A 24,319-nucleotide genomic window follows, 5' to 3' on the forward strand; every position below is an offset into this window, starting at 1 on the left:
AAAAAAAATTGTTTCTTCTCTTCTTCTCCCAGTGTAGCCAACCTCCTCATTCAGCATCCCTCACTCAACATTCCTCCATTGATAAGCATCAAATAAACTCATACATGTAGTTCAATGTGTGACAAATTGTACATTCAAATAAACTCAACTAGAAAGCCAGAAGCAAATACTAGGTCTTGCGTTCCAAATCACATCCAAAAACCACCTTTAAACTATAGCAGTTCTTCATAATGCCGAAAGAAAATAGAAACCATAGCAAATGTGCAAATAGATTTAGTACCAGAACATACCATGTTCTAGTCATAGGAACTGTAAATGAAATCGAAGAACTAAACGGAGAGGGTGAGATCCTAAACATGCTGCGATCATTATATAGAGAAACATATTTCTATATATACTTCCTGGGATATATTTAAAGATGCTGCATCATGTAAAAAATTGTATACAGGTTTATCCCTTCAAATGGATTTTCATCTAACAATGGAGATGAAAAATTACAAACAAATGAGGGAAAGTAACGAAGTACTCACAATAGAAGCTTTTTCCTTGTATAATTCCCTTCCCTCAACAAGTACTTAACCGTCAAACGAAGTGGGTACTGCACCAAGTTGCTGTTTCATCTCCAGGCAGATGATGGCAAACCTTATCTCTACTTCTCTATGCACGAATAAAAAGGAAATGTTCTAACCAAAGACTACAAGAAAGCGGGTCTAACCATCAGAAAAGGTATGGTAGAGTTGGACAAGTACTACAGCTATCTAGACATATTTTTGATCTCTGAGCCAACTTTGAGTTTCCCATGCCATCACTAAATTTTTACTGCCTAAAGCATAGCAACTTGCATTTGCTTTCTTATTGTAAACACTGATCATTATGTCCTAATTAATAACACGATAGTACTGCTACCTTACATTTTGTGAATTTATCTTAAATAATCATCCTTACAATGTGTATAATTTTCCACTACCAAATATTAAAATTTTCTGAAATTGTTTTAAAAACTATAATATTATAATTTATTGTTTTGATCATACGTATAAAGTCACATTAAAAGAACAATATATATATATAGCTATTTTCCAAGAACATAATTAATGTATGCTGTAAAGTGTCTAATCAATTTTGCAGATATCTTACGACTCTGCAATTCTTTCCCCCTTATAACAATTTTTTGGCACCCACCTATAGTCTATACATATATACAAATATGTATGTATAGATGAGATTATTTTCAATGATTTCATGAGATGACTTGACTTTTGGATAGTGATAATACTTGAGAAGTATTGTAAATAGTAGTACGTAGAGATTGGAGTGGGTTTGTGGGTCCCATTGAGAGTGTTTTGAGTTGTTTGTATGTATAAAGTATATTAAGTTGACTTTTGAATATGAAGGTGAAAAAGGTGTGGGTCCCATCAATGATAGAATTTATTAATAATTGAAATTTTCAACGTACCCCTGTAAAACTACGAAATTGTCTACCAATTTCCTTAAATAAATAAGTTAGATCTCAATTATCAAGATTATGAAACGAATCAAATACTTTAAAATAAATAATCAAACTTGCAAGACACAATAATTGGTTACGAAGGAACACCCTTTAAAGAACTCTTTAAAGGTAAAACCCTACGAAGCAGCCAAACCCAGGAAAGTCAATCTTATTATTTGAAAAACAATTACAAGCAATAATCAATTACAAAATTTTTGCAATTCGACTCTCTTACTTTCCTAGACAAACGACTCATTTGTCTTCTACTGCAGTAGCAGCCAGAACCTCTGGTGATCTTCAAATATTGACTTCCCTTCTGGAACTCTAGATGCTGAAATCTAATGGATGTTGCTTTACCCTCAAAGCATGATCACACTCAAGAAGATATGAAAAATTCCATGAAAATTCTCAAGTGAATTTTCTCTCATAAACACTCAAAATATCCTCTCTAAAACTCGTGGCTCAAAGTTCTTGAGAAGATACAAAACTGAATCCCTTTAAATAGAAAGTCTGGAAAGAGTTATAGTCACAGTAGAACTGTGCTGATGGTTAGCAATAGACGCGAAAATGCGTCCTGACGGACTGCTAACATTTCGTGATAACTTTTTCTATTATAGACTAAACTCTGTTCAGTTTTCTTCTGAATAAGTGCAAAACTATCAGAACTCGATTTTGACTTCAAAGACTTATCTAAACAACTCTTAAAACTTCTAGATAGACTCAGCATTGTTTGGATACAAATCAATAATTATTTTTACATTCATCCAAGAATAATAAATAATATGATAAGATAAGCCTTATCATTTACTCATCTAATCCTAACCAATTTTTGCTTTTACAATAATGATGGTGAAATGATGATTTTATTTATAGATTGTTTAAAATACATAGAATAATTATAACAAATGCTAACATCTTTTAAAAATAATTTTGCATATAATTTTTTAAAAAACATTTTATTTAAATCGAAATTAAGCTAAAAATCAATTTTTGGCTATATATTTTTTTAAAACAAGTAGATACGTTCTATAGAATATTTTCGGCACTCCGAGACTTATTTAATTAAATCCAATCGAAATTCTAATAAGAATTAGAAAAAAAAAGGTTGCTTTGTAATGCTGTTATTTGAGAAGTATTGAAATTATTTAATTCCAATCTTGTAAAAAAATCAAATGTTTTTCATTTTTTAACAAGAAATCGTCATGTTCCCCTAGTTCTAATTTTGGCTCTTGCTAGTATGCTCATACAAGCAATAAAAATCAATTTCCTTTTTCTGCATCTATTTCTACCCAAATTCAACATCAGTTCAATTTCTTAGTTCTCATGTGTCGTGAATAAAATATATTAAAATGTAATGACAAAAAGCTAATAACGTTTTCCAAAACAAGGGGCTTTTGCCAAATAGAGTCATACAATACCATAGAATTTAATGCAATAATTAATTCTCACTCCTATTTGCCCATATGCTAAGTTCAATTGAATCCCTTGTTGCTGCCATGGCCTATTCAGATGAAGATGACATATTAGGAACATGTAACATTCACTCTGAATCATCTTCAACTGTCTACCTCAGATAGTGATCCTGATTGGTAAACTTATGCAAATATGTATCATTTGGTATAGTGTTTCGAATAATATTATGCATGACACAACATGCAATGATAATATATCGTTACCTAGTTAGTTTGTACCCATTCATGTACCAGAATATCTTAAATCGTTTCTTTAAAACACCAAATGTCCACTCAATAACATTTCGTATGAAAGAATACCGATAATTGAAATAGTCTTGATATCCTTGTAATGAATAATTGTGATGACGTTTTGACCTGTGATATCGTACGCTCAGATATGACGGCATAAATCCCTTAATACATAGAAAGGCAGAATCTACTAAATAATATCCACCTGAAAAATATAAACATTCCATTACTAATATTTTCTTAAAAAAATTACGTAATATCGCTTATCTAGAAATTAATAAATATATAATGGAATACCCTTAGGAGGCCATGGGAATTGGGTGTCTATATGACTCATCGCATCCATAAATACTCGAGCATCATGGGCAGTGCCCTCCCACCCAGAGTATATGAACGTAAACATCATATTGAAATCACACGTGAGGATATTGTGACTAAGTCGATGATGCCGAGTTATATACGCGTTAGTTACATGCGTGGGCACCACTGCATTGATAAAAGTCCAATCAATTGCACCATAACATCTCTGCATACATATCCCCTAATTTTGAGTTATGCATGTATAGTAAATGGGACCGAGCACACTGTGATTATGCCAACCAATAAATATTGAATTTTTCTTATGGAAGATGAAGAATTTGCTACCTTGAACCATGGATAATGTCATGGATTGTAGAGAATATAAGGCAACACCCCATCACCTTGTGTTAGTGTTGTCACTTTAGAAGTAAGGCGACATAGTGCCTTCATCACTTTGAGCACATGTCAATAAATGGTTTCAACCGAATGTTGACACCGGTCAGCTGCGATCCATTGAGCTGAGCCATGGGCGACCGTGTATGCAAACATTGCAATAACTTCTTCCACAGAAAGCTTCCTTGTTGATTCGAGAATGGCATCCACATGTAATGAATTGCATAACGCTTGGAATGCATATACTTCCATCTAAAACATGTTTAAAAATTTGTTTTGGTGTCCATTGAGAATTGTGTTGATATAATCTCGTCCACATATCCCAATATTATGCTGGGGAATTCGCCCGTGGGCTAGCTCGACAACTTGTTGCACTACAATAGCCATAAGTAGGGTTATGTTATTAAACCGGTTGGGATCATTCCTCTACCACTCTTGCCATTCCTCCCATATTGGATAGTGGGAGCTACTGGATCCTCCCTCGTTGGCATTGTTTGCCTCCACTTGGGGATCATCATCTGACGCGTTGTTTGGATCCATGTGATACTCATAATCTAAACTACTTCCTCTGTCCATTTTGCAATCTTGTAAACAATTAGCCCAAGTACATCTAACCATTTGCATACAATTCAAAAAGTGTGAATTCCTATGTTATTAACAATGAATATTAGAAAAAATAAATCAATTATCTCCTATATGACTTATCTAAAAAGTTCATCTAATACTAATATTAGGAATTAAAAGAGACAGTTGTCAAATTATGCAAGTACTTTCCTAAATTGTTCGTAGTGCAGATAATAATACATTAGCAATTTTCCATTGATATATGGTACACACCATTATTAACATAGGTAAAAGATATCAAATCCATTTATATAGTTTTCCATATGCATGTTTCAATTCTTAAGGAGTAGTTATCTCATTCAATCATGAGTATATGATATTGGCAAAAGCTATTTCCCTTTTCCCAAGGTAGGTATGGAAGAAATATAACAATAATGAATAATGAGTGTAAGAGGAATATGCAGACAATAAATACTTATGTTGGGTCTTTTTTTTCCTAAAACTCAGCATGAACCAAAGTTTTGGTTCTCTACTCATTAGACATTGAATAATTGAGTATAAAATGTCCATAAATGAGAAGAACACCAACTGAATAACCAAATTTTTCAACAAAAATTTTGGAATATCACTCCACAACTAAAATTCTCATACAATCGAAGACTGTTTCTTCTCAACATATAATTCCTAAACATTAAACAATCATGTCAAATTTAAACAGTCTAAAATATAACTCAATGGCAAACAAACAATAGCCCTAGCAACAACCAGACACAACAACTCAACAATAATCTAACAACAGTTTACAGTAAAAACAATCAAACACAGTAAAATAAAAAGGCAGTCTTCATCAGCCAATCCTCAAACGCATGTCAAGACAACCCCCGGATCCAAGCCAGTCTGCGATCCAAGGCTAAGCACAAGAACATGCATATTTTCATTAATAAAATGCGTTGATGCCTTGTTATATACTTCTTCAGGCAGCAACGAGGTCAACTCATCCAACAACTTTATACATTGCTTCATTTTGCTAAATGACGCATTCGATAAACTTGAGCCTTCGCCTTTGCTATGCTTTCTACTAGATTCACCAAACATCCTCTCCTTCAACTCAGACCTAGCAGCGGCACTGACAGCCATCACTTCAAGAGCTATGCTCAATTATGGGGGAATGATACCCCAAACAGGCTCCCTTGCTCTATGACGAGTGACCCCTAGGCCGTCTATATCAGTGTGTGCATCCATAGCAGTTCCCCCATACATGTGCCCTTGCCTACTCCACAAGGCGGTCCTCCTCTTCTGACCTAAGGGGTTCTTGCATGGACGCATAATGAAAGACCCATGTGGCAATAGTCTATCCAAAAATGATGCATAGGAGATCATAGTCTGGACAGCCATGAGTCTTGAATTTCCTGCACTGGCCACACACCTAACCGTAGGATATAGTTATGTTAATATAATATACATGCTCAACATTATAGAAATCAAAGAAATGTCCTATGTAATAAATGATGTTGAGTAAGTTAAGTTCAGTCAATTGATTACAGATATTGCCCTAGCCCAATGTTCCTCCATGGCAACTACAATCTTCATCTGCTAAGTCCAACCCATTCCAGTTCGGCTCAGCAAATCAGTAAACAATCGTAGCCTTAGTCTCAGTTGAGTGATTTTCCCCCAAATTTGGTTAGGATCAACCGGCTTTCTCCCAACTTGAGTCATCTTTCCTGCAAGTCTAACAAAGTCTCGGTTGGTGATTTTCGACCCAACCAATTTCCCCTCAAGGGTCTCTTGGTAGAGAATCTCTACCGACCACTCCTCCATATTAGTGGTCCACAGTTCACCAAGGTTCCTCCCCTCAGGATTTTTCATCAAGTGCTGCTCAATACAAAAATATTTTATAGATAAATCCAAGAGACCTTAGCTACTAATGGTTAGCAGTTTAGTACTTTAAGGTGTCTCGGTTAGACACTCCTTGTATAATTAAAAGTCTCATATTAATGCAAACTAGGATATCAGAAACATGATAAAACAAACAGGATTTCCAATCCATATGAAATTATGACAATGTAATGAATATGGCCAAACAATAATTGAAAATGGTCCATACAAAAGAAATAATACTTTCCGCAATGCACGAGTGGAAGATCTGAGGTTGTATGGCTATAATATAGATAAAAGGCAAAACATATTAACAAGTAATAATTGTATTTGGTCAACAAACAGAATGTGTACAACAAAAACATCTGGTACTTGGAAGTGAAAAAGATACATTTTGAATAAGGAAAAAAATTGGTTTGTGTTTGGTTAGCACACAAGAAAAAGATACAATTTACAATTATAACACCAATTACAACCATGAATATAAACTTTATTAATTTAATTTTGTAGTCAAAGTTATTTTCATGGGAGAAAATCAATTCAACCATGAAAAAGATGTCATCGAAGTTATCTTCCATCAACATTTTCGCTCTGAGATAGCTTCCAATTAATCTAGTTCTTGGGAATTTCTAGTAATATTTTCAGCTTCCCATTGTTGAGATTAGGGTTTTATAATGTATGCAATTTTTTGTTGTGGTTTTTCATGGGTTTTTTATTGTATGCAATTAAGATTAGAGTAATATTTTAAGCATGACATTCTTCAATTTTATGTGATGTATTCAAATCCTCACTATGCAATTAAAAAGAATGATGTTAGATTCTATAACATAAAAATAATTTTCACCATGCTATGTCAAAATGCCCAAATCAAATGACATCCTTTCAGATAACAGATTAGCATTCTTGTGTTTTTTTTTTAATCTTCATTTGAAGTTTAAATATCAAGTTTCAGCATCACCACCAAAGTTCATGCGAGCATATGCATGTCTAAACAAAGGAACTAATTTTGTTCATATATTCTTATCTTCTATTATGATTGATTTTAACATCTCTCTTATGTTTTTTATTTTTTTTTCAAAAGTGAAGATCACATGTCCAAGAGTGACCTCCTCCCGATTTTATTAAGAAACCCTCACTTGTGACGGAGGAATATTGTGAAAAACAATCAACCACACCTGAAACATATCAACCTTAGATGCCAAACCTTAGAGACTAGTTGTAGTGTTTAAGCACAAAAAGCAATTCAAATTCTTAACAGAAAATAATAAGGTATAATTATACATTTGGAATGGCTAGCTATCATCAACTAACTTTAGTGTTTCAATGTGGAACAAATGGCCTAACAAATATGAATGACAACAATCTCAACGATGGTTATATTCCCAACTTCCATGAATAGGGATCTCGGGTTCATTGGTTGAAAACATGCTCCTTTAGGCAGCACTTGCAGTCACCTACCAGAAAAGGCAAATCAAAGTCTAACCTTGGATTAAACTTGGTCATGCACAGCCACCATTTAATGCCCAAGTATCAGAGATGAGTTTACAGACCTAATAAGCTGATAGATAAAAAATGGGATTTGCAGAGTTATTCCCAGTTATTTGCCATACACTTACTACTTCTAGCAAGCACAGCCACTATTAATCAAATTTACATAGATGTAAATCATAGGGAAGTACAAAGGACAAGAATTTCCAAACCTTTATGCCGTCCAACTCTGTTCTTCCCTTAAGATGCACTCCATTTCGCATGAGCCCAATATTACATGCTTCTTCATTCTGTTTCTGAAAAGTGTACAAAAATGTCAGCAATGGTAAAATTTAAAAAAGACTCATACATGGGACATGCCTAGATGAATGCCATTTTTAAGACCTTGATGTAAGTTTAGTTGTCTATTATTAAAGTTGAAGAGTAATAGTAAAAACATACAATAGTCAGAGCAGTCTGTTTCTGAATTTGATTCAAGGTCTTCCTCATTTCCAAACAAGTGGTCATTAATGGAATCATCCTCTAATTTGTCACTATCACCATCATCATCAATAAAAGTATGTTTAGCATCACCAAGACATTCATGGTGTGGTATAGGTAACTCATTAACCATGTATGGTTCTTCATCCTCTTTATGCAATTGATTCACTAAGCCACTATCATTTCGATTCACTGAACTAAAAAGGTTGACATCATCCTCCTCTTGAAATGCATCACCATCAAAGGAATCCTCATAATTATCCTCAACTGTTGGGATGGGTGGAATATCGTACACATTCGTATTGGTTATATTTTGTACCACTTGCCAATTTCCTGCCACACTCGAGTCTTTTATACTTGTCAGCATTGACATGTATGGGCAAAAGGCTCGTCCTTATACCATGATCTATTTGTATTCACACTTGTCAAATGGTCACCTACACGTATCCCTCGGTTATGATCATTGATGTAATCCCACCAATTACATTTAAACAAGTATACAAGACGCCATCCCATGTAGGGTAATTCTACAATATCAGTCAACACAGTATATAACAAGAACCTTGTTATATATGGGCAAAAGGCTGTATATACACTATATACACTGTATGGGCAAAAGGCTCGTCCTTCGACTGATGTACCCCATTAACAAGAACCTTGCTATTTTGAGTCCATCGATGTTGTTCGTGGTCCTTCATGTGGAACGTAATTCCATTCGTTATTCATCCATTATATGACCCAACCCATGGATCTGGTCTACATGCTAGAGCATAAACTTCATCACTAACTTCACTTAGATTCAATGAGCGTAATTCACAAACCTATTGGCAGCATTGAGCCCAACAATTAGCTTAGAAATCACAATAAATAGCTTTTTTGGGCAGCAAAAAGGTGTTGGAATTGAGGTTCATAATGTGCAAACCTACATGGCTCTTGAGCCAGTTGGAAAATTCGATTTGGTGCCTACGATCAACATTGCTGGAGCCTTATTCTTTAGTCTTGATATAGGGTTGACAGTAATATTTGTATAGACAATGGATAATATTGAATGAAAATACATTTGCAACTAGTATAAGTTTTCAAAATGACCAGCTTGATATTAGAATACTATACTTACTCTAGGTAGTGTTCAATCTCAAGACAATTGTTGAGCACATGCCACCAGGCCTTTGTAAAATGTGTTCAATCAATTATTTCAGTTCCAAGCGATCCCAAAGGATGAACCTTGTGTGAGAAAATAGACAAAGTTTCTACTCCATGGTCTTGAACAACATCAACATTTCGTTCTTGTTGATTAAATGTTGTCTCAATGTCATGGAGATACATCAAGCAAAATTTAAGTCACTCGACATGAATATAGGCCTATGCAATTGAGCCTTTTGGAATGGTTTTATTGTTTACATAACGCTTGAATTTTCCTAAATACCTCTCAAAAGAATACATCTACCTTTATTGTACCGGTCTCACAAGCAATGACTCTTGTGGCAAATGAATGGCAAGATGCACCATTATATCAAAGAAGGCATGTGGGAGTATCATTTACAGCTTACAAAGAATAATGGAGATGTCAGTTTGCAGTCGATGGAGAATATCAATCTTCAATGTCAGTGTATAGAGCTCTTTGAAGAAAGTATTTAACTCCGTCAATGCTTGTCAAACTTCAACAGTAAAATATCCACCAATCACAACTGGGAGCAATCTTTGTATAAAAATATGACAATCATGACTTTTCGTACCTAGGATCTTAGCTTCACGTACATTAACACATTGGGAATATTTTAGGCAAATCCATCGGGAAACTTAACAATTGATAACCACTCACAAAAAAAGTATTTTCTCATGTTGGTTTAACATGTAAACATGCCAGCCTCATGGAATAACGATCACAATCTTGTTATAAATGTAATTCTTTCCTTATGCCAAGATGGCCAAATCCCAACATGTGTTGGTTGTGTCCTTACCTTTTTTTTATCAATATTTATCAAAGTTCCTAAGATGCTATTGCAAATGTTCTTCTCAATATGCATGACGTCAAAATTACATCTCAATTTCAATGATGACCAATAAGAAAGCTCAAAAAATATACTTTTTTTTTTTTTTATCCAATTCAATTTAGTTGTTGTTCGTTTCCTCTCTTTGAAGTTTTACCAACTGTACATTTGTTAACTTAGAGCATGTTTGGGATTGAGTTTGAAAGCTTAAAAAGTGCTTTTAATTTTTTAAAAGCTTTTTTAAAGAAAAAATGATATATTTGGTAAATTTACAAATAGTACTTTTATCACGTAAAAAAGCTGAAAATCTACTTTTTTTAAAAAAAATCAAATTGAAGCTTTTATCAAAAAACTCCTATAGATAACTATATATTTAAAAAAATTAATATAACTAACTTTTATCAAACAGTAAACAACTTTTGAAATATAGAACTTATTATTTAAGTTATAAGTTATAAACTCTAAAGCTATAAGCTATATTTCCCACCACAATCCTAAACATGCACTTAGTCAATTGTTCCAAAACAGTTTGTCCTGAAAACTGTGTAGGTGGGTCTCAAAGGGTCGGTTTACCATTAAAAGCACCCTTTCTAGATCTCCACCTATGCCCTGCAACAACAACCGATGATGACCCATGTAACAATGTTTTTGCCCATAGGTCAACCACAATGACTTTGTATCAACATTGCATGTAGGACATGCCATCTTTGCCTTTGTGCTCCACACAGAAAAATCAGCATAGGCTAGAATGTCATTGATGGTCCAAAGTAGTGCTACATGTAATTGAAACCAATGCTTTTCGGATGCATCGTAAGTATGCACACCGATTTTCCACAACTTTTTCAATTAGTCAATTAAAGGATGCAAGTAGATGTCGATATCGTTACCATGTGCTTTTGGGCTTGGATTTTTTTTTTTTTTTATAAGTACTTTTGGGCCCATAATTAGCAGAGTTAGCATAAGTATGGATCTTTCATCTATAACCAAGGGGGTAAATTGTAAGGCACAAGTATCACCGACCATATGCTATAAGGTTTACTCATATTGTTAAATGGGTTAAAACCATCACTCGCTAAACCAAACCTCACATTATGAGAATCAAGTGTGAACCTCAGATTTTGCGCATCAAAATATTTCCATACCTTCGAATCTGCAGGGTGCCACATGACATTAGCATCATTGACTCGTTCATTTGCATGCCATCTCATTGCATCCACAATCTTCTTTGAGACAAATAGTCTTTGCAATCTTAGCTTCAAAGGAAAATATCTCAACACTTTTTGTGGAACTTTCTTATGCTTATTAGTGCTTGACACCCACCTAGGAGTATTGTAGATAGGGCACTTATCATTGTTAGAATGTTCTTTCCAAAACAATACACAATCATTCAAGCAAGTATCTATCTTGGTGTAATTAAACCCAATGCCACGTTCCAACCGACGTGCCTCATTGTATGAATCTGGGAGAAAAGCATTAGAAAATAGAGATTTCAAGAGCTTGAGAACCATGTTGAATGATTTTACACTCCAACCACCAACTGTCTTGATATGAAGCAACTTTACGATAAATGTTAGCTTGGAAAACTTAGTATGGATAAAGTGCATGTCATGCATCTTCTAACAATTCAGTCCAATTTGTTTTTCCTGTACAATACCCTTTTGTCTCCCCATAAGTAGGTTTAGAATGATCCATAATCACCCTAACCCTCATATCATCCACCATGTCATCCATATCATCAATATAGTCACTAGAGATGGTCGCAAATTCACCATCATTTGAGGAACTGAGAACGAAAGGCTCATCCTCGTTGAGAAATATCCAAGTCTTAAAGAAGAATCAATCTCCGCAATAAACAAATGATCCTTGACCACATTTATTGGCCGGAAGAACATATTGCAACATCTGCGACATGGACACCTAATATCATTACCTCCATGTGCATGGGCACGAGCCATAGTAATAAAATGGTTAATGCATATTTGTTGTTCCCAAATCTATTTTCAATATGCATCCACATCTTATCCATCTGAACATTGATGCCATAAAAGGTGTAAATTTGGTCTTTATTTGATAAGAAGAAAAATTTCAAAACAAACACCATGAGGAAATATGTACTTTGATAAGGAAACAAATCTAGCAAGCATGCTTATACACACCCTAATTCTCTAACATGCAATGAATCATTTCTGCCATAAAACTTTTTTATTTGATAAGTATTTCTGCCATAAACTTTAGTGACTCCACTCTCATTCCCAAGACTGAAGGCTATTCCTTTCACACCTATTTTAAATGCTATTATGCATTTTGTTCTTAATAGATAAGTAATACACACACGAATCTGTTGAAGGCTTGCTAGCTGGACAGAGTGGAAGGTTTTTTATAATATGTCTACGGACAAGAAGTCTCGCTAAAATTCTTTAATATCGAAGTTGTTTATGATGGAACCTTGTTTAAGCAGATGGAGAAGAAAGATAGACAAGAAGTCTCGCTAAAATTCTTTAATATCGAAGTTGTTTATGATGGAACCTTGTTTAAGTAGATGGAGAAGAAAGATAAATGGTCATATAGAATGTGTAATTAACTAAAGAGTGTAGACCCTTTATAACAAAATGATAGATAATTGTTGCTTATTGGGAGGATTCGTAATGTAGCATGATTGTTATATTGATTTATTTTTTTAGTCTTGTGAGCAGTTTTATAAGAAACTGCTGGTTGGTTCATTGCTTGTGTGATAATTAATACTAACAAATGAGTGTAGGTGGTATAGTTTGAGAAAAAGTTCTTGCTCTTTATAATAATTTCAACGAGTTCCAATTATACTATTAATTAATTCTATAGTTTTACTTTCACTTGGTTTAGAGGATTCCCTAAATCACAATTAAAGAGTCCTACCAAGATGGAGATCTCGACCATATTTATTGCTTAGTAGTAATTATTATTATCTACAAATATTCAATGTCCGATGATGATCACGTGATCATGTGATGTGTTCCTAAAAAGTAAAATCATTTTTTAAAAATCTGAAACAACTTGATTCATGCATGGCATTGGAGTACATTTGAAAGTAGAGTACATACAATGGTACTTCTAAAGTCATATTAAGAACCCAAAAAACACATAAGAAATCAGTTCATCCAACCAATATTTAAAGCCCAATTCAATCCCAGGAGCTCTCTTTTTCTTTCCAATGAGAGCAAGAAAACAATAATGCAGGCTTAAAAAAAAAATGGTAAGTAACATGTATTTGAAAGCTGTTTGGAATGAGTGGTGGCCTTTTAGCTATTCAATGCACAAGGCTTAGAAGAGTTTCCGGTGAAGCCTGCCAAATGTCAAAGTAGCTTTTTTTTTTTTTTTTGCAATTTCAGTAGATGTACTCTTATTCATTTATTTGAAGTAGAAATGGGAAACTTCATATTTGGAAGTCATGCAAGATTTATGGGGTTGAAGGCAATGGAGCAAAGCCACTGGAAAGTTCTCATTGAGCTAAACTTCTTAAGCAAATAAAACAATCAGAGCCTTAGGTTAATGTGGTCCCTAAAAAAGCAAACACACTAAATCCCCAACCCAATTATATCATTGTAGAAATGTAAGAGTCTCACTCAACTTTTGAGTATTAGATTGATTTGTTGTGTTTGAAATCGACAACCCAACTCCAAATTTTTAGTGTTCTGGTTTCTTTAACAGCTAACTCACACATGGTCTAAAAATTCCTAACCTAAGGGAAAGATGAAGAAAATTGTATAGGAATTAAGTCCAACGAGGCTAGTACTATCACTTGGTATTAAATTTAAGTTTTTCTCTTCCTGGGTCTATTATATATATATAACGTCAATTATATATAATACAAGTTAATTTTTTGGAAGAATTCGAAGGAAAAAATATGGGATTAGAAGTCTGCAAACTAAGGATCACATATATAGCAGGCTCACTAATAGATATTTTTTTGAGCTTTGAAGCTCTCTTTGACAAATATTTCATAAATTAAGTTGACTTTTGATCAGTAGACAATCTCATGACAAAGTAATTGAATAACAGCAAGATCAAGTTCTATCTATTTCTACATCAAACATATGATAGATTTGGAGTGAGTTTCATTAGATCTTATAAGAGTTTATATATATATATATATATATTAAATTATGATGTCTGCATGATGAGATCAACTAAAACTCAGTGAAGTAGTACTTAAGCCTTAATTTCTTCATAAACTTGTAAGAGGATTCTAATCAAGTATTAAGAGAAGGTCTTGATCTCACATATATATGAGAACTAATTACTGCCAATTCAATTATTTTCTTCCCCACCAAACATACATAAATATATATATAAAAATATTTCCTAATATGTAATACTTTTCTAGTTACCAACATTAATTTTTTCCATGTATAATGCCTAATATATATGGCATCAAAATGCTTCCTCCCCCAATTATTTGTTGGGAAAGTTGATAGAAATTTGAAGCAATCATGCACATACTAATTAAGTACGATTAATTTAGAGGGATAATGCAATTTGTTATCTATTAAGTATTTTCTTATTACATAATACACAGTAACATACAGTAGATCCTCGAGACTGATCTGTACTTGATTTACGCATAACACCATACTAGTTGGAAATGGTGAATAATTGCCTGTGGACCCATCAAATAAACAACTTTGAAAAATTAGCATAATGACAAAGTTCAAAAATTTGTCAAATTTCTTGCTTTTTTTTTTTTCTTTTGCCAATTAACCTTATAAACTTGGTCATTACCTGAAAACTCAACCAACTAATTATATTACTATGTCGATTAGTTGGTATCTTCTTAGTATGATTAGTTTAAAAATATAGATTTTTTCCTTTTGGCCAAAGACATTAACTATGTGGGTGTGGGTGTTTTCTTATTCACCAAAGTTTTGACAAGTGTGAGCAAGGTTATTTTCACTCGTGTTAATAAACTCCTAAAAATCCAACTTCAGCAACAAAGTTTTTGGCAATTGCTATGAGCTACCAAACGAGAAACCCTAATTTTAGGGATAATTTCTAAAACATATTGGGCCGGGTCTGGGCCTAAGCATTCGGGCCTTATCTTAATTGTTGTCGGTCTTAGTTCCGTTGCTTTGAGTCTCTTATTTTAACCGTTTTGAATCTAGGTGTTAATTCCAGAAGGAACCTCGCTAGCCATGTTATTTGGCTGTTCCAGTTTGTATTCTCATGGGCCACGTTTATTTAGTTATCTATTATTTAGTCCCTATTTTGAGTTCGTATGTTAGTGGGTCAGTTAAGTTCCTGCAGTCAGTTTGTTATTTGACTAAATCTATGTAAAGCTCTATTTATATGGCCTGTTATCAATGCATGAGGTATCAATTTCCAGAAATATTGAATCTACATAGTTGGAGGCCAGGCACCTTGAATTGCCTAAAGAAATTCTCTATTATTCAAATACAAAAGTTACAACAAGCATAACAACAATATATCTATGCAATGAACCCTGGACTATTGTTTTGCACTTATTCAGAACAATTGAGGAAAATGAAAGTCACTAAATCTTGAAAATGTGGATACTCATCTCGATGGGTAGGAGCCCAGATCAATGTCACCCTACTCAAAATGCACAAATAAATCTAATTAAAAGAAATTTGTGATTATTGCCCAAACAAACCGAGCAAAATTAACCCAATCTTCAAAATCAAGGCTGTGGTTTTAAATGTTACATTCTTGCTGGTATATGATCTGTCCAGAAGCACTGAGGACCTGCTGGAAATGGAGATGTTGGGTTTTTCACAGGATGGAAAGGGTAAGAGGCATGCGGGAGATAGGGAGAAGTGTGATTGTCGGAAAGAGGCACGGTGGGAAAGCTGTATAGCTCGATTGGGAAGGTTGAGGAAAGAATCTGGAAACAAAGTTGCAGGAAGGAAAACAGCTGTGAGATATACTAGTGTGCGGAAAAGGAAAAAATGCACTTTAACCATATTACTGAAATTATAGCATTTCCTACAAAATGTTCGAGTAATGTAAGTTAATGTCACCAACTAACTTGGTTAGGAATGGATGCATATGTCACTGTAAAAAAAAAAAGATTATCTGTAAATTTTTTGTGATGATCTGAATTTTGTGAGAAAAAGTCTTTAATTTTCACAAATTATAACTCGTGACAAATAAAATGGACCAATATAAATATTTGCGGTGAAATGTTACCGACAACATAAATTTTATAGCTAAATGTAATTATTTGTCACCAAATAGTATTCATGAGAAAAATTTCTACTCCAAAAACCACTATTTGTTGTAGTGAGTTGATGTCACCAACCAATTTTGTCACAAAAAGATGCATGTCACTGCAAAAAAATATTACCTACAAACTTTTTTTGATAATCTGAATTTGCAAGAAAAAGTCATTAGTTTTCACAAACTATAACTCATGACAAATAAAATGGTCCAATATAAATAATTGTTTTGAAAATTTATTGACAACATTCAATTGTGAGAAAATGTAATAATTTGTTATGAAATAGTAATTGCAGGAAAAACTTCTGTCCCAAAAACCACTATTTGTAGTAGTGTAGGCTAGTGTGTAGATGGTAAACTTCTGATCGATGTTTTGTATATAAGCAAATTAATGTTTGTTGGAGACACGTTATGTTGAATCTACACTACACATGCATGTGATGGACTTCCGGATCGGATCGCACGAGTCCAACATCCACTACAACACAATTTATCTTTTGTGACATAAGAAACTGTCACAAAAAATAACCAAAATGTCACTAAAGACATTTGGTGAACCATCACCACGACCGTCACCTAAAGTGCATAACAGAAAACAATTTATGACGATTTACTGCTCAACTGTCATAAAAATATTTTTAGTGACGGTTGGAGATGTTTCATTTGGTGTAACATTCGAACGTGCCATTTTTTGTGACGGTTGAAATTTTTCTCAGAAAGTAACATTCAAATGTCCAACCGAATGTTCGAACGTCAACCTGACTGATTGACATTAGAACGACAAAAGTTGATGTTTGTTGGTTATAGTTCGAACGTATCATATTTATATTTGAACGTTAACTCCATTATACGCTCTAGTGTCTGTTTGAACATTAACGGACCAATGTTTGAACGTAATAGGTATAATGTTCGGATGTTAGTTCGAATGTTAAAGGACAAGCGTTCGAACACAACTAGTACATGCAAAGGTTTGTTCAAACGTTAATCGTTTTAACATTCGAACATTTTGTTTGTTTGAGAGTGAGTACGTTCAAACGTTATGTTATAATTTTGTGTAATTACGTTCGAATATTGGTAGTGTGATCCAATGTTTGAACGTTTCTTTTTACATTCGAACGTACATATCAGAAATACTAATTTCATAAAATTAAAAAACATACAAATTATAACATATTACGCCATCAATTTAACAACTATCAATGTCTTATAGATTTGTAAAATTAGATATTAAAAGTTATATACAATGATAAAATTTATTTCTTTTTTTTTCCTCACCCAACACGTTGCTGCTGCAGTAATATAACATGCCCCATCTACACCATCATCTCCCGCTACACTTATTCTTGGTTTCACTGCACATTCTTTCCTCATGATCTCTCTGTTGCTACTGCAAACACATCTCTAAATCAGACTGAAGCTCCAAGACAGACCCCAACTCTTGCTGTCTTGACCTCATATACTCATTTTCTAGAAGCTGACTGCATTTCCATTATTTTTTCCTACAATGAGAAAGAAAACACATAATAAGTCATGTATTAAAAAAATACAAATAAAAAATAAATTATTTATATGTTGCATAATTTATTTAACAAAAGTAACACTGCTTACATAATTATCTACAGTAGTAGGATCCATCCACTCACTACGCTCATTAGTATAAGCAGCAGCATAGACACAAATGAGGAAAAAAATTTCAGGATCATCACATTTCTAACAAAGCCACGTTAGCAATTTTTAAAGATAATGTTAGTACTTAAATAAAAGAATATCAAAAAAATAAATGAATTTCTATAAGTTATTAATTACCATTTTCTCAGCAAAATAGTAAAATGATTTTGAATCGGCACTATGGTGGACAGTCAAAGCGGATCTATTATATGCATTTGTAGAACTTAAGTGCTACAAAATTAATTAACAATGTTAATTGTAATATATATACATATAATATATAGAATGAATATAAATGTAAATAATTAAATGATTTAAATCTATAATACTTAATAATTTGGACTTGCGAAAAGATCATAACACTTTCTCCAATCATCTAACTTTATCTTCTGGAAACGGGACTGCATAGACTCTTCCAACATCTCAAATTCCTTGAAGTGGTTATGATATTGTCCCTTGTGACGTCGGAATAGTGAAGCCATTAACTCATTTACAATTCTCAAATATTCGCTATGGCTAAAATCGAAATCGAATTCATCATAATAAGTGTTACATTAAAAATATGATATACTAATTTAGGTGGAAAAAAATATACTCTCAAAATAAACTCACCAATACATGACTCTGAATGTGCTCCTTAATCTCAATCCGAACATCTCGCCATGATCGCACATAAAATAGAGTATAAGCTCGGACTACTGTGACAATATAGGAGGAAAGCGTTGCTGCACTATCATCCACTCCCCCAATAGAGTTATCAGGAATGGCGACCTTGATTTTTCCGTACCTTCTATTTTTCTCAAAGATATGCCACATATATAGCCATGACTGCGATGAGTGAATGCATCAACTAATAGATAATAGTATAATTATAGTTATATAGTTATTGAGAGTATTAAAATATAATTAATTATTAATGATATTTCCTTACTGGTAGGTGTTGACTGGATGTGTGTCTCTTGCATGTTAACTTTTTCAGGAGCGGATTCCTCATGTAGGAAGTCCTAAACGGGTTTAGGACTTAGCAAATGAGGCACATTTCTTCGTTATTATTTTGGCGGCATCATTGAAAATGATTAATATGATAAATAAAATTAATTAGAAAAAATTATGAAAATTATAATATTTAATTTTTTTAATTATTAATTTATTTTATTTTATCATATTTTAATTATTAATTATTAGTTTATTTTATTTTATTACATTTTGTTATTTAATTTAAAGAAATTTGTAGAAGTTTGTGGATGTAAAAAAATAAAAAATAATTATTAGAGAGTGTTATAAAAATAATAATAAAATAAGATTTGCTATATGTATAGTATAGACCAAATTTAAGTTTTTCTTTACCGATACTATAGCTAAAAGCTACAAATTTTAATAATAGATAATCCATTACAGTTGTATTTTATATCTAATAGTCAAAAAGTATAATAAATTTTAAAAATGGCTAATCCAGTGAGAATGTTTTTAGAGATGTTAAAACTCTTTTAAAACTAGTCCATAAGTTGTCTGTTAGGCATGTTCCTAGGGACATAAACAATGTCGCACATTGTCTAGCCAAGAATGCATTACTTCTCTCCGTGGAGTGTATTCTTCCTTATATTCGTTCTTTGATTTGATGCTTACTAATGATCAGACTTTACATTAAAAAATAAATAAATAAAAGGAAAAAAAAATAGAAAATGTTGTTACGGGCAGATGTTCCAAAGAGAGAGGTGCTACTATATTTAACTCTAGGTTCTTTTAGTTTTATAGATTTTGGTAACGTTCTGGACCAATAAGACTATGGCCAAGAGGCCACCCATTAATTAGCCCAATTGGTGTGATCATTTTACTACTAATATATATATATTTAGTGGACGGCAAGAATCTGACTAGAAATTGATCAACAGTACGATTGGTGGCATTGATTACAGAAAGAGCATTATCTTCAAAGATCACTTATTGTAATTCAATTTCAAGACACAGTAGAATAGCTTCAAGGGGGCTTTCTTAACTTAGTCAAAATTTCCTTCTCTTTCTAATCAGTGAAGTATGCCTTCTTTCTAGATAGTAAAACGACCCTTCCGGGTGCCATCGCTGAAGAGGAAGGTGCGGGCATCGGTTTCACCTTTCTCTTCATTTCATTTTTATTTTCCTTTTCATTTTTACTATTTTTTTGTGAATATATTTTTATGATAGTGTTTTTTGATCAGTTTAGATTTTTTCAGATCTACAGCACTTCGACAACAAATAGTCGACATGCACCCCACCACGACGTTCTCCTGCTACCGATATATTGGAACAAAGCGGAATCGTGTCGAAAATGTTGATGCATGGCCCTCACGTGCAGCTTGTTTCCTCGCATGGTCTTCACACGTTGATGCACTTTGATAGCTCCGTTGGCTACACACGCCGCACCAGCAAACTCCCCACCCTCCAATTTTTCAGATTGGCCTGACCCCACCTCTATTCTATCGGCGCATAATCCTCACACGCCACTCCAAAGGAGTGGGTTGATTGTTCTGCTGTCGCATATCTACCCTTTCAATGTCAATCTATTTGGATTATTACTTTTTCTAACTGGTGATCTTGTAAAAGAAACTAATAACCTCACCAATAAATACTTCAAGACTTTCAACTACAGTGCATTTGCTTGCATTGTTTTCAGCACATTTGCTTGCATTATTTTCAGCAGTGGCTTACCTTCAAACCGTCTTTTAAGATGGTGCTCTCTTTGTAAGATTTGGATAGAGACCAAAAAATTAATCTTTAAACTTTTTTTTTTTCTCACCACTTTAACACTCACTATTGTTTTACGATATTTTGTTGAAAAACCCACCCTCTTTAATACGTATCATATTTTATTTTAATAAAATTTACTTACTTGAAGAAGAAGAAAAAAAAAAGAATAGCTTTAATCACTGCAATGGATTCCCTTAGCTGTATCAGGGAAAAGACCTCTTGTTAAAAAAAAAACATATATACAAAATAAGTCACGAGCAAAGAAAACGACAAGAAAAAATAATATAAAAGCCATTCCTTTATAATTAGGTGCGTATGTTTTATTCGGAATTGGTAAGAAATTGGTCAACAGCCCAATCAGCTAGCGAGGCTTCTGATGCTTCAAGCGTTGTGGATTTGAAAATTCTGCTCAAATTTTATATATTATGTTTAGATTTGTGGTACACCAATCAAGGGTGTAGTCCGAGAAAATCTTTTGACTGGCCGGCCATTTGGCTCTTTTTTTAATTTATTTTTTATTTTTTAATACATTTTTTTATACTTTCATAAATTTAAAAAATCACAATATCATTAAAAAATATTTCTTTAATCATTAAGTTAAAAAATAAGACAGAAAAAATCAATCAAAACAATGTCTCATCAGAACACCTCTCGGCTCTCAGCCCAAGCATTTTCCTTATGTTTAAGCCCAGTCATGAGTATATGTTGAAGAACGTGAGATGCACATACGATCACGTACTGGTTGACAGCGTAATATATAGATAATTACATATTATTAGCTTATCTTAAAATATAGCTGACGTGATATTCTCATTGTTGAAGCGTGTTTTGTAACTGCTAACTACGAAGATGCTCCAATTCTTGCGAGGGTCGAAGAAAGAATGGTGGGATGGGGGTGGTGGTCGTGTCACCTCCAATACCAAAGTCAAAATTATCCATGGACTACGGAGAGCGCAGGAAGTAAGAAGTTATAGAGAGTTAGAGAGAGTGATTGAATGTGTGGAACCTCTTTTTTCGTTGTCAGCCTTCCCCTATTTATAGCCAATTCCTCGTAAGATCTTTCTACCGTTGCAATGATCACTTTCGTCTTGGGTACCATGGCGTCGCAGTTAATGCGGCTACTGATGTGAGCTACAAGGGCCTGCCTAAAGATTGGCCACACCGAGATGCATTCAATGCGGTTGATATTATAGGAAATAAGATCAGATATCAGCCTATCCATTCCTCATTAATGCATTGTAACTGGAGAGACAGTTGTTTGCTTTCTCCCTTCTTGGGCCCACCCAGGCCTCCTCACTGCCATTTTTTGGTGATCTGCTCTGCAATGGATCTTGGGCTTTGGTGTGGGAGGCTTGAGCCCGGCTTGCATGGGTACAAAATCCCATTTCCACACATTTTATAACTAAATGTTATATATATATATTTATATTTATATATCATGAAAATTACTTTTGTAACCATAAGTTTTAAGTGATGTAATATGATAGAATATGACGTATATGTGCAGCTATTCTTCACATGCAATATCTGTATTTATTGGCCATATGCGTACACAAAACTGTCAAGGTTCTTTTTCTTAATTGTTTTTCAAAGATGATGCTTGATAATTCCAGGCTTCTCGAAAATTACAAATTATTAACCCGCCCCAATAGTATCGATCATGGGCAAAAGTGCATTTATTATAAACACAAATGAATCCTGCATCTTAATATAGCTAGTTCCATGCAAGATCATTCATATCGCTGGCAAGATCAAAATCCATTAAACCGGCTTCAGACAGAAGTGTCGACTCCATAAACCCAAGATCAAAGTTAGCGGCATCAAATGAAGCGTCTATGTTCTGGTTAACCTTAGCCTCACCGAATTGATCATCATCTGTCTCCATCTTCGAAATCCATATTGTTTTCTGATCATATCTCCAATATTGTCGCTGATCTCCTTCTGATCTTGGGGCTTCAGAGGATTTGAGAGTGGCTTCCCCACAAGGATTTATGATCCCAAACCCATCTTGGTTCAAGGAAGAGGAAGATGAAGATGAAGATGAAATTATATTGGCTGTGCTCCCAAGGGATGATCCGTGAGAGAAGAAACTGGTGAAATCAGAGGAACTCTGACCCTTGACTGTCCAAACAACATTAGGGGTTTGGTCGTCAGTGGTTGTTATATCCAAGGTTTGAGGAAATGGAAATTGAAAATTAGGTACTTTAACAGATGAATTTTTGATCATTTCCATGGAAGCATCTGTGGTCTGAGAATTCAGAGAGAGAACTGAAATGGGTTGTTGATGGGTATGTGAAATATTGCATGCAACCTTTCTAGAGGCTTTCTGATGATCAGAACATATAATGTTGTGAGTGTTTCGATCCAACCCTTGGGAGATAAACCTTTTCTTGATGTATGAGTTCCAGAAATTCTTCACCTCGTTGTCTGTTCTACTTGGGAGATGCTTGGCTATCTGAGCCCATCTACAATATTGTCAACCACAGGAAAAGAGATTAAAATTTTGGAAAGAATTAGAAGCGGAAGCTAGAAATCTTTCTTTGATGGAATGAGCCTTACTTGTTGCCTACAATCCTATGAACATCAATGATTATCTGTTCTTCTTCTGAAGTGAAGGAACCCCTCTTAAGATCTGGTCTGAGATAGTTTAGCCATCTCGATCTGCAACTCCTTGCACACCTATGCAAGCCTGCAAACCAATATATTTATATTTTAGGTGTAAGCAATCCCAATACAGCTGAATTAGCAAACAATACTTGCATTAGAGAGAGAGAGAGAGAGAGAGAGAGAGAGAGAGAGAGAGAGAGAGAGAAGCAATTGCCAGCGAGTTTTGGGACAGAACTCCAGCTTCCATGTCCATGGGTGGCGAGACATCTAATGAGCTTTTCGTCTTCTTCGGGAGACCAAAGTCTTCGTTTAACTTTGTGTTTGCTGCAGCAAAGATGGTGGCCATCCATCTTGGAGTTTGACATGAGCGGCTGCTTCACGGCCTTTTTCCCTAAAGGCTAGAACTTGATCTGGCTGGGTTCATGACAGTAATATTTGTGCAGTTATAACTCTAGCGTACGCATGCTGTTTATTGGATTTTTAACATTTAAGATCCACAACAAAACAAAAATAAAAGAATCAAGATCAGTACTAGGAGTAGAGAGAGACAGAGAGAAATATTGTGAATTACAAGGCATGAGCTTTTTAAGAACAAGGGCCAAGTGGCAATACATGCGTGCAACAAGACACAGAATTAAGAAAGTTTTCCTAATCATATGATTAGTGTTGCGTGTAAGTGTGTGTGTGTGTATTTTTTTTTGGTTGACTTCAAGAGCATTTTGGCAAGACACTTGCTAATGTAAATGCATAGCAAAGTTCGTCTACAATATTGTCTAGTGGCCCCACAGATTGGAAAGTGAAAATGAGAAGAAATTGTCGATTTGACA

At 34.1% G+C, this 24,319-nt stretch overlaps 1 protein-coding gene across 2 annotated transcripts; it reads right to left on the bottom strand.

The window, feature by feature from the left end:
* Window positions 1-22,381: 22,381 nt before the first annotated feature.
* On the bottom strand, window positions 22,382-23,997 carry LOC122295874 (transcription repressor MYB4-like). 2 transcript variants are annotated; one of them, XM_043105127.1, is made up of 3 exons: window positions 23,728-23,997; window positions 23,445-23,574; window positions 22,382-23,350 (listed from the first exon to the last, which is right to left on the bottom strand). In XM_043105127.1, the coding sequence occupies exons 1-3, from the start codon at window positions 23,855-23,857 to the stop codon at window positions 22,600-22,602; spliced, it is 1,011 nt and encodes a 336-aa protein (XP_042961061.1). In that variant the 5' UTR covers window positions 23,858-23,997; the 3' UTR covers window positions 22,382-22,599. The 2 variants fall into 2 exon arrangements, with proteins under 2 accessions (XP_042961061.1, XP_042961059.1); XM_043105125.1 differs by having other exon boundaries at window positions 23,707-23,993.
* Between the last annotated feature and the right edge of the window lie 322 nt (window positions 23,998-24,319).

Source organism: Carya illinoinensis, chromosome 15, assembly GCF_018687715.1.
Source record: "Carya illinoinensis cultivar Pawnee chromosome 15, C.illinoinensisPawnee_v1, whole genome shotgun sequence".
Classification (NCBI taxonomy): domain Eukaryota; kingdom Viridiplantae; phylum Streptophyta; class Magnoliopsida; order Fagales; family Juglandaceae; genus Carya; species Carya illinoinensis.